Source organism: Aotus nancymaae, unplaced genomic scaffold, assembly GCF_030222135.1.
Source record: "Aotus nancymaae isolate 86718 unplaced genomic scaffold, 86718_ANA_hifiasm-v0.15.2.pri h1tg000036l, whole genome shotgun sequence".
Classification (NCBI taxonomy): domain Eukaryota; kingdom Metazoa; phylum Chordata; class Mammalia; order Primates; family Aotidae; genus Aotus; species Aotus nancymaae.
The window spans coordinates 6,040,154-6,052,425 of record NW_026988450.1 but is presented as its reverse complement, the minus strand read 5'-3'; the positions used below and the strand labels follow the sequence as shown (position 1 = coordinate 6,052,425).

Genomic DNA, 12,272 nt, shown 5'->3' with positions numbered 1-12,272 from the left:
CCCTCTTCTCATACCAAGATCATTGCTTTTCATTTATTGTACTGAACTATAATGGGTATTTTCTCTATTAAAAATATCGCTTAATAGTGGCCAAGCGTGGTGACTCATGCCTGTAATCCCAGCACTTTGGGAGGTCATGGCAGGCAGATCACGAGGTCAGGAGTTGGACACCAGCCTGACCAACATGGTGAAACCCCATCTCTACTAAAAATAAAAAAATTAGCCAGGTGTGGTGGAGAGTGCCTGTAATGCCAGCTACTCAGGAGGCTGAGGCAAGACAATCGCTTGAACCTGGGAGGTGGAGGTTGTAGTGAGCCAAGACCCATGCCATTGCACTCCAGCCTGGGTGACAGAGCAAGACTCCGTCTCAGAAAAGAAAAAAAATTGCTTAATATTTAAAAGGAGAATCAAAGATAACATGTTTAGTTGGGTTTTTAAAAAGACATGAGCCTAGTCTTTTTACTAAATTGTAAAATTTTTAACTTCTTTTTAATCTGTATGCAGATAATGTTTTTTCCCTCACATAAAGGCCACTGAGATACTGTGTCATTTTTTTAGGCCCCACGATAGTAATTTTGCATGGTAGTAATATTGTTACTTTGAGAGGATTGTTTTTGATTTCTTTTTGGGGTATTTGTGTGTGCGTATTTCAGTACCTCCAGCGGCAATGTAAGCAACAGAAAGGATGAGAGAAATGCTCGAGATACTTACGTTTCATCCTTTCCTCGGGCACCCAGCACTTCTGATTCTGTGCGGTTGAAGTGTAGGGAGATGCTTGCTGCAGCTCTTCGAACAGGAGGTGAGTCCACTGCATGTTGTTTTATTTCTCAGCCCTTTGGTCACCACCACCAACCACTGCCATATTGCTGTTTGATGAGTGTCAACCTGTGCATAGCCACCCAGTGCTGCTTAGCTCAGGGAGAAGTTGTTGCTGATAGTGGTCTGTTAAGTGGGAGAGGAGGAGGAATACTGGGGCATTTGCTTGTTACTGTGTAATTGCAAGAAATAGATTCCCTCTAATACGTGGATGTTTTCCCTGATTTCATAGTAATGTATACTTTTTTCTCACAAATCTTTTGTTTCCCCACAATTTAATCTGCAAACTATGTACCCTGATCTTATATTGAGATTAACGATACTGAATTATTAAATAAATAGTATGACATATAGTTTTGTATTCATAATTCCATTTTCTACTTTAAAAAGCCGGGGGAGGGGGCTTGATTTATATGTGGGAGCTTAATTTGATTTGAAAGGATCCAGTCTTAACAAGTAACATTTTGGCTTTAAAGTTTTATATACAGGAATATTTGTCATCTTATACAAATTCATCCTTTTTCTTTTTTCTTATTCTGGACCATAGCTAGTTTGACCTGTTTTTTTCCTTACTCTGCCCTTTCTACTTTGATTTCCTTACTATCTCTCTCGCTGTCTCTCTCTCCCCCCATATATATACACACACACACACACACACACACACACATATATATACACACACACATACACACACACACACGTATGTATGTACATACACATATACATATATTTGTGTGTATATATATAGAATATGTATGTATATATATTCTCCTAGTTTATTTCCTTCTATCCTTTTGAATATTTGTATAGGAGTGTGTACGTGCGATTGGCAAATTAAATGGATGGTTTCTTTGCCTTGAAGCCTGAGTAGCAGGAGACAAGACAGTTCTTTCTGTAACTTTCTCTACTCTCTACTGGAGCAGCCAGAATTTATGGAGTTATGAAAGAGGAGTTGCCTGCTAGATCAGTTAGTTCCCGTGCCTGAGGGATCAGAAGTCATCAGTGCAGGAGCACTGTGGGTATCAGGTGAAGCCCAGAAAAGGAAGTCTAGTGGACAGTGAAGAGACCAGATTCTTTTTTTTTCTTTTTCTTTTTTTTTTTTTACAGCACAGGACATGGTTTAGAAGAGACCAGATTCTAATGAAACTAAACTGACCGGCTTCTTTATGTCAGGCAAATGGGGTTGAAGAAACAGAAATGCAATTTAATTACCTGATATTAGAATTTTCTTTTAATCTGTTATAATAACTTGACAATTCTTTATGCCTGTTTTTAGATGACTACATTGCAATTGGAGCTGATGAGGAAGAATTAGGATCTCAAATTGAAGAAGATATCCTTTTTGTATATACTCATAATTGCTTTAAGTAATTTGCTAGCTTAATTACAATTTTTCCTGCTGGTATACAATTCAAAGTCTTATTCTTCAGTTTCTATCTTGAATGTTTTGTTTTCTTGGAAAGGAGTGGAACATCTATATAATTTTATTTGTCTTGTTTTTTTCTTTTTGTTATTTAAAAGTAAAGTACAGTATTGATGGCATTTAAATTTTTTCTGCCTTGTATATAGAGAATGTAATGTCTGAATTTAAGTTGTGCAGAAGGGCATGGAAAGCGCACACACGCGTAAATGTGAAGACTTCTCACGACCTCAGTTCACACAGTCACCTGAGCTCATTATCCCAGAGGAAGCGTGTTCATACTGAGCACTGGGAAAGGGCTCCAGGAGAGAGGGGTACTGTGTGTGGGTAGGGGCCCAGAACATCTAGGCAACTGTGTAACATGGGACTGTCCTGGTTGAGGAAATTCCTGGTTGTTAGGAAGGGAGCTGTTCCAGGGTTCAGCTTTGGCAGTGGCCTCTTCTGCAGATGAAAAGAGTCTGCTGAGGTAGCTCCTGCTGAGCTAGGGGAGGAGATGAATCCCCACAGCCATGCTGAATGGTCTCTTCTCAGAGACCCTTCAGGAACTGTGTGACCAGAGAGACTTTCAGGTTCCTTAGTAAAATTCAGATTTGAGCAAGTAAAGTTTCAATAAGTTCAAGCTCTTTTTAAAACATACACTTTCTCATGTTGAGTACTTGAGTTACTTTTTGAAATGCTGTTGACTTGCATGGTGCTGGCACTAAACCTTTAGGAAATAAAACATGATTAGTCCGGGCGTAGTGGCTCGTGTCTGTAATCCCAGCACTTTGGGAGGCCAAGATGGGTGGATCACATGAGGTTAGGAGTTGGAGACCAGCCTGGCCAACATGGTGAAAACCTGTCTTTACTAAAAATACAAAAATTAGCCAGGCGTGGTGGCGCACCTGTAATCCCAGGCTGAAGCAGGAGAATTGCTTGAATCCAGGAGGTGGAGGTTGCAGTGAGCTGAGACTGCGCCACTGAACTCCAGGTGACAGAGCGAGACTCTCTTCCCCTCCCTGCCCCACCCCCCCAAAAAGCTAGTTTATAGTGGAAAAGTAATATTGCTATTATTTGCCCATTTCAGTTCAAGGAATTAGATATAGTACCTTGTTTTTAACATAGTCTAAATTGGAAACAGTTATTGTGAACTGCTTAGAAATTTCAGGAATTCTTATTTTGGCAGAATGGGGGTGGGAAGTGATCTTATTTTTTATAATTTTACCTTTTTTCCTTGATGGCTTTGTACCTATATATCAAGAAATAAGGAATACAGACATGAAATACAAAAATAGAGTACGAAGTAGGATATCAAATCTTAAAGATGCAAAGAATCCAAATTTAAGGAAAAATGTCCTCTGTGGGAATATTCCTCCTGACTTATTTGCTAGAATGACAGCAGAGGTGAGTATGCATGAATCTGAGGTTTCTGTAATGTGATTCCATGTTGTGAAGTGTAAAGCCTATTATCATCAGAGTACTATATAAATATTGCATATGTAATAAATTTCCGTTAGTTATTCTGATATATACTAGACAAATCCTTAAGGTAATTGTATTTTTTATCATCAATACTTCGAGCAAACAAAGCTGTTTCCATGCTTTTAGGGTGATTACATTAAATTATTGTCCAAAAATAAGAGTGTTTTACTTTTTATGAATTCTTGTAGAACCAGAGAGTTGAATCTCTAATTGCAAGTCCACTTTGTGAGTGCCAATCCTTTTTCATGGTTAAACACTATAAAATTGGTCACATCTTACTGATTATTTCTTTTGTTTTTGCTCTTGTTGCCCATGCTGGGGTGCAATGGCTATCTCAGCTTACTGCAACCTCTGCCTCCCAGGTTCAAGCGATTCTCCTTATAGGGAATTATGGAAAAAAATGAAATTCATAGCTTGCTGTTTATAGACATGGTTGTTCATAGATAATAGCTATGTTGTATCTACAATTTATTTCACTGTTGTAATAAACATTCAAGAGGGTGAGTTTTTCTTCTGTATACAAACATACCTCAGAGATATTGCAAGTTTGGATTGGACTACTGCAATAAAGTGAATATTGCAATAAAGCGAGTCACACAAATTTTTTGACTTTTCAGTATATATAAAAGTTATGCTTATTCTACAATCTGCTAAATGCAATAGCATTGTATCTAAGAAAACAGTGTACACCTTATACCTTGCTAAACAATGTACACCTTGCTAAAAATTGCTAATGGTCATCTGAGCCTTCAGCAAGTCATGCTGTTTTTGCTGGAAAAGGGAATTGCCTGTATGTTGACAGCTGCTGACTGATTAGGGTGGTGGTTATTGAAGGTAGAGGTGGCTGTGATAATTTTGTAAAATAAGACAACAATGAAGTTTGCTGTATTGACGGAGCAAATATTCATGAAATATTTCTTTGTAGCTTATGATGCTGTTTAATAGCATTTGTCCATAGTAGATGTTCTTTCAGAATTGGAGTCAGTGCTATCAAATACCACTGCTGCTTTTTCAACTAAGTTGATGTAATATTCTAAATCCTTTGTTGTCCTTTCAACAATGTTCACAGAATCTTCACCAGAAATAGGTTCCATCTCAAGAAATCACTTTTTGCTCATCCACAAGAGGCAACTCATCTGCTTAACTTTTATTGTAAGATTGAAGCAACTCAGTCACATCTTCAGGCTCCACTTCTAATTTTCCTTCTCATGACTTTTTCATCACATCTGCAGTTACTTTCTTTTTTGAGTTAGGGGTGAGTGGGGGATGGAGTTTCAGTGTTGTCACCCAGACTGGAGTGCAATGGTGTGATCTTGGCTCACTGCAACCTCCACCACCCAGGTTCAAGCAATTCTCCTGCCTCAGTCTCCTGAGTAGCTAGGATTACAGGCGCCTGCTACTACACCCAGCTAATTTTTATATTTTTAGTAGAGACAGGGTTTCACCATGTTGGCCAAGTTGGTCTCGAAATCCTGACCTCAGGTGATCCATCCGCCTCGGCCTTCCAAAGTGCTGGGATTACAGGCATGAGCCACCGTGCCCCTCTGTGGTTACTTTCTCCAGTGAAGTCAAACCCCTCAAAGTCATCTATGATAATTGGAATCAACTTCTTTCAAACTCTTCTAAATGTTGATATTTTGACCTCTTCTCAATGAATCACTAATGTTCCTAATGGCATCTAGGATGGCAATCCTTTCCAAAAGGTTTTCAGTTTACTTTACCTAGATCTATCTGAGGAATTACTTTTTCTTGGGGCTCTACAGCCTTGCAAAATGTATTTCTGAAATAATAAAACTTGAAAGTTAGCTTAGCATGGTGGCTTATACCTATAATCCGAGCAGTTTGGGAGGTCAAGATGGGCAGATTGCTTGAGCCCAGGAGTTGGAGACCAGCCTGGGCAACATGGTGAATTCCCATCTCTCCAGAAAATATTAGCTGGGCATGGGGGCATGTTCCTGTAATCCCAGCTACTCAGGAGGCTGAGGTGGGAGGATCACTTGAGAGGTGGAGGTTTCAGTGAGCTGAGATTGCGCCTCCAATGTGGGCAGCAGAGTGAAACCCTGTCTCAAAAAAAAGTCAATTACTCCTTGATCCATGAACTGCAGAATGAATGTTGTTTTTAGCAGGCATGAAAATAACATTAATGTCCTTGTATATCTCCATCAGAGCTATTGGATGACTAGGTATATTGATGATTAGGTGCATTGTCAATGAGTAGGAATATTTTCAAAGAAATATTTTTTCTGAGCAGTAGGCTTAGAATATTCAGTAAATCATGCTTTACATAGATGTGCTGTCATCCAGGCTTTGTTGTTTCATTTATAGAACACAGACAGAGTAGATGTAGCATAACTCTTAAGGGCCCTAAGATTTTCAAAATGGTAAATGAGCATTGGCTTCAATTTGAAGTCACCAGATGCCTTAGCCCCTAACAAGAGAGTCCTTCAAAGTCCTTTGAAGCTTTGAAGCCAGGCATTGACTTCTCTATAGCAATGAAAGTTCTAGATGTCACCCTCTTCCAATTTACATCAACATTGACAACCTGTTATTTAGAATAGCTGCCTTCATCAATGATCTTAGCTAGATCTTCTGGATAACTTGCTGCAACTTCTCCATCAGCACTTGCTACTTCACCTTGCATTTTATACTGTGTTATGTTCTTTCCTTAAACCTCACGAACCTGCATCTTGTATCCTCTAACTCTTCTTCTGCAGCTTCCTCATCTCTCACAGCATTGAAGAGTTAATGCCTGGTTCTGGATTAGGCTTTGGCTTAAGGGAATGTTGTGGCTGGTTTGATCTTCTGTCTAGGCCACTAAAATGTCTTCATATCAGTAGTAAGACTATTTTGATCATTATTCATGTGTTCACTGGAATAGCACTTTAACTGGTAGAAGAGGCCTACCTTCTGGCTTATCTCAGCTTTCCACATGCCTTCCTTATTAAACTTAGTCATTTCTAGGTTTTGATTTAAAGTGAGAGACATGTTGACTCTTCCTTGTCCTTGAATACTTAGAGGCCATTATAGAGTTATTAATTGGCCTAATTTCAGTATTGTGATGTCTCAGGGAGTAAGGAGGCCCAGAGAGAAATAGAGAAACCAGGAAAGAGTGGAGCAGTCAGAACACACACATTTGTCAAGTTTACCGTCCTGTATGGTCACAGTTAGTGGTGCCACCAAAACAATGATAGTAACATGAGAAATCACAGATCACCTAACAGATATAATAATAGTGAAAATGCTTGAAATATTGTGAGAATTGCCAAAATGTGACACAGAGACATGAAATGAGCACATGCTGTTGGAAAAATAATGCCAATAGACTTGCTCAACACAGTGTTGCTGCACACCTTCAATTTGTAAAAAAAAATGCAGTATCTGCAAAGCACAGTAAAATGAAGCACAATAGCGCAGAGTAAGATAAAGAAAAGTATGACTGTAGCTAGTAAAAACTGGCATGAGAAGATGACCCTGGCATCTTCTGTGTATTTCTTGCCTCAAAACTGGAATCAGACATTCCTCCAGAGATTCCTGACTTCTTTTGGGGGTGGGGTGGAGGCAGTGGTATTAGAGGCTGTAATCTGGATACTAGAGGTACTCATTGCTGTAGGTTTACATTGTTCATAGTGTAATCACCTGACAGCTTCTTCCTGTCACTGCACAGACAAAACCAATTCACCAAGATTGCCCTTTGCAGTTGAGAAAGTTTTATTAACTCAAGGCTAGCCATGCAGGAGACGAAGTTATTACTCAAATCAGTCATCTTGAAGACTTGGAGATTAGAGTTTTTCAAGGATAGTTTGGTGGTGACTATTCCTAGGTGACTAGGGAATGGGTTCTGCTGATTGGTTGGGGATGCAATCACAGGGATGTGGGAACTGGTCCTTCTGTACCTCTGGGTGAGGGGCCTGAGTTCTAGAGGGCTCAATCTGAAAAACATCTCAAAAAAACCAATCTGAGGTTCTACAATAATAATGTTACCTATAGGAGCAATTAGGGAAGTCACATACCTTGTGCCCTCTGGCCACATGACTCCTGAGCAGTGAGGGATTATAGAAACTATGCGTGCATTTTAGCAGAGTTCAGCCCCTTCCCATAATCCTAATCTGGCCTTGCGTTAGTCTTGCAAAGTTGATCTCAGGCTCTGAACGAGGAGGGATCAGTTTTAGGGAAGGACTGTTATCATCCTTGTATCAAAGTAAATTCCTCCCATGGTTAGCTTGGCCTGGGTCCAGGAATGGGAAGATAGCCAGCCTGTGACACTAGAAGCAAGATGGAGTCAGCCATGTTAGATTTCGCTCACTGTCATAATCTTTGCAAAGATGGTTTCATTAGACTTTAAATAATACTTAAATCTAATTTTCACATATAAACTTTTAAGGCTCTGAAAAAATTTTAAGGCCGGGCACGGTGGCTCATGGGAGGCTGAGACAGGCAGATCATGGGGTCAGGAGATGAGACCATTCTAACACGGCAAAACCCCATCTCTACTAAAAATACAAAAAAACTAGCCGAACATGGTGGCGCACGCCTGTAGTCTCAGCTACTTGGGAGGCTGAGGCAGGAGAATCACTTGAAACTGGGAGGCAGAGGTTGCAGTGAGCTAAGATCTCACCACTGCATTGCAGCCTGGTGACAGAGCGAGACTCCATCTCAAAAAAAAAAAAAAAGAAAAGAAAAAAGAAAAAATTTTAAAAGAAATTAAACTCTTAAAAGGCCTGTGAAGAAAAATATTAATTTAATGCTTTTAAAACTTCTAAGGTTGATATGTGTTTTATTATTAGGCTAATTGAGCATAAAAGCATTCAGGATATATATAGAAGGTGTCTATAACTGAGTGGTATTGCCCCCTCCCTAATAGGAAATGGCTAGTGATGAGCTGAAAGAGATGCGGAAAAACTTGACCAAAGAAGCCATCAGAGAGCATCAGATGGCCAAGACTGGTGGGACCCAGACTGACTTGTTCACATGTGGCAAATGTAAAAAGAAGAATTGCACTTACACACAGGTTTGTGATTGTTTATAGATTCTTATTTTATATTAAGAATGCTTGCAATTCCTGTTTTAAAATAAATAGCAAAGATAATTACCAGCATGATAGTCCCTCACTTATCCATGGAGGGATATGTTCTAAGACCCTGAGTGGATGCCTGAAACTACAGATAGTACCTAACCCTATGTATACCATGTTTTTTCCTATACATACATACTAATAAGTTTTATTTATAAATTAGGCATAGGAAGAGATTCACAACAATAACTGTTAATCAAATTGAACAGTTACAACAAGATACTGTTATGTAAGTAATGCGAATGTAGTTTCTGTCTCTCATAACAATATCTTGCACTGTACTCACCCCTGTTCATGTGATGAGATGAAGCAAAATGAATGATGTCATCATTGTGACTAAGTGTTAGGCTGCTGTTGACCTTCTGATGATCCATCAGAAGGAGGCTCATCTGCTTCAGGTGGTCCTGCCTCATCAAGCCCTGATGATATGGATGACTAATGGGTAGGTAGCATATACAGTGATGCACACTGGACAAAGGGATGATCTATATCCCAAGTGGGACAGGGTAGGATAGTACAGGCTCTCCTCTTGCTACTCAGAACAACGTGCAGTTTAAAACTGATGAGTTGTTTATTTCTGGAATTTTTCACTTAATATTTTTGGACCACTGGTAACTGAAACCATGGAAAGAAAGCCCGTGGATAACTGGGGACTAGTTCAAGAGGAGATAAGATTTCTTTCTTAAGTGTAAGAATGATTTCTTTTAAAAAAAAAAAAAAAAATTTTTTTGGTGGAGATGGGGTCTTGCTATGTTGTCCAGGCTGATCCCAATTTCCAGACTTAAATGATCCTCTCACCTCAGCCTCCCAAAGTACTGAGAGTAACGGCATGAGCCTCTGTGCCTGGCCAGAATGCTTTCTTAATACTGATTCTAGTTAACTAAAAATAAGTTGATATATTTATACTCTCATGGAAATAGTTACTATGAAAGCTAGATCAAATACAACTTATAAAATATAAGAATGAATAAAATGACCATGTTCTTTTAACAGTTCATAAATAGTTGTATTGGTTACTAGGTAAATTGGCCAGAATCCTTTTTATTTTGCCAGACTATATACTTTAAGAAAAGTTCTTCACTCTCCCTCACATGGCTTATGGGTACTTTCAGCTTAACTGGCTTCTGGAAAATTTGTTCCTTTTTGTAACACTGATAACTTACATTCATGTATGATATTCTTCAACAGCTGAAAAGCATGTTCTAGTTATTTTGGTTGCATGTGCATGTGTGAAAATTGTTTTTATGACTGTCTTAATTTCATTTGCCAAATAGGTTTTTGTGCTATATCATCTGCCGTAAACTCTAAATTATCTCTTTAAGGGACAACTTACTATGCTTCAGACGGTAGATTTAGGAAATTGAATTTTCTCAATGATAGAAAATTAAGCAAAAATAGCATTACTAAACTAAAGGAGGCTTTACTTTAAAATTTTGTTGGTAGTTATGTTTGTGGTTAAAAATTCAAAAGGTACAAAAGGTTATATGTGGAAAATTCCCTTCCCACTTTTGCCTGTGGCCACCTCGTTCTCCCTCCCTGGAAGTAAAGCAAGGTTACCAGTTTGTTGTGGAACTTCCTAGGTATTTTACGTGCATACATGCAAATATTTTTGTTTTCCTTTTTCTAAACACATATGGTAGAATGTTATATGAGTTTCTGCCTCTTTTCTACTTTTTATAGGCATGTAATCTCCATTTCCAGATACACTTCATTTAACCAATCTGAAGTCTTTTACGTTTTTGAAATCTCATTTAGTCACAGTTGGGTATTTCCATGTTTCATTTTGTAGCAGTTTTACTACTGATTGTTACTAAAATGCATCAACATTGATAAAAGTGGTTTGGGAAAATTCTGAGTTTGAATTGCTTTTTTTTTGAGACAGAGTCTTACTCTGTTGCCCAGGATGGAGTGCAATGGCCCGATTTCGGCTCACTGCAACCTCCGCCTCCCGTGTTCAAATGATTCTCCTGCCTCAGCCACCCAGGTAGCTGGGATTACAGGTGCCCTCCACCACGCCCAGCTAATTTTTGTATTTTTAGTACAGATGGGATTTCACCATGTTGGCCAGGTTGGTCTCGAACTCTTGACCTCGTGTTCCACTTGCCTTGGCCTCCCAAAGTGCTGGGATTACAGGCATGAGCCACCATGCCCTGCCAAATTACTCTGTTTTCTTTTAGCCAGGTAGAAATATCTTAGCGATAAAAATTATACCCTAAAAATGCCATATATTAGAAAATATGAAGTATAAATAGAAAATTATTTAAAAGCTAAAGTGTCTTGAAAATGTACAAAGTGGAAGTGATATATAATCAAATTACAAATAGCTACGACAAAAAGTCATAAATATCAAGTTTGTTTCTTTTAGCAGAAATAACCCAGCCTAAAGTTGAAGCCAGTATGATTTTCTTAGAATCGCAAAGTCTTCTCTTCAGATAGAAAACTCTCAAAGTTCCGCCAGGTGTGGTGAGCACCTGTAATCCCAGAACTTTGTGAGGCCGAGATGGGTGGATCATGAGGTCAGGAGATCGAGACCATCCTGGCTAACATGACGAAACCCCGTCTCCATAAAAGCACAAAAAATTAGCTGGACATGGTGGCAGGTGCCTGTAGTCCCAGCTACTTGGGAGGCTGAGACAGGAGAATTGCTTGAACCAAGGAGGCGGAGGTGGCAGTGAGCCAAGATCGCATGCTACTGCACTCCAGCCTGGGTGACAGAGTGAGACTCCATCTCAAAAAAAAAAAAAAAAGAAAATTCTCAAAGTTCTTATAGAAATAACAGATATAAAAGAATTAAGTGTAACTCTTGGTTACTATGTACCCCAGAGGGGATTAAAATTTTTCCCACAGAGCAAAAGATTCCTCATGTTTACTTTTGGGGCCCTAGATATCAGAATTAAGTATATGTAAAGTATAGCAGGAGGTTTCAAACCATTTTTATCTCAAGGCCTTAACTAAGCAGAATACTGCTGTTCTGAGTATGGTGCTGCTTTGTCTTCCTTTGGGCCTTTGAGTTGAAAGTCATGTTAATAGTTTACTGGTGTCATGAAGCTTTGATCTTGGAAGTGGTGATAAGCTGGGATTTTATCATCTCATACTGCATTTCAACGTACCATATTTAAAATTCAGCATTGTTAGTATTTAGGTTCCTGCTACAACTTAAACTTAAGAATAACATTTAACTTTAATAGTGCTTTGTCATCTTCATTCAGAGAAATAACCTTTCTGGTTTTGAGACCTTTGGTTCTGGCAATTCTCTTCAGTTTAGAACTTCAGAAATTTATAAAGTTTTTTAAAAACCATGTTAGCTTTTTACTCTTTTTTTTTTTTTTTTTTGAGACAGTCTCGCTCTGTCACTAGGCTCTAGTGCAATGGCGCAATCTTGGCTCCCTGCAACCTCTGCCTCCTGGGTTTAAGGGATTCTTCTGCCTCAGCCTCCTGAGTAGCTGGGACTGTAGCCGTGTGCCACCATACCTAGCTAATGTTGTATTTTTAGTAGAGATGGAA

General features: G+C 39.0%; 1 protein-coding gene across 1 annotated transcript in view; it reads left to right on the top strand.

Annotated features, from left to right (window-relative positions):
• The window catches only part of TCEA1 (transcription elongation factor A1), a 53,201-nt gene that overhangs the window by 33,924 nt on the left and 7,005 nt on the right, over positions 1-12,272 (top strand). Inside the window, exons 5-8 of the mRNA XM_012442940.3 lie at positions 654-799; positions 2,093-2,149; positions 3,465-3,619; positions 8,559-8,705. Of these exons, the coding sequence (XP_012298363.1) occupies positions 654-799; positions 2,093-2,149; positions 3,465-3,619; positions 8,559-8,705 (505 nt within the window). The remainder of the gene's footprint in view (positions 1-653; positions 800-2,092; positions 2,150-3,464; positions 3,620-8,558; positions 8,706-12,272) is intronic.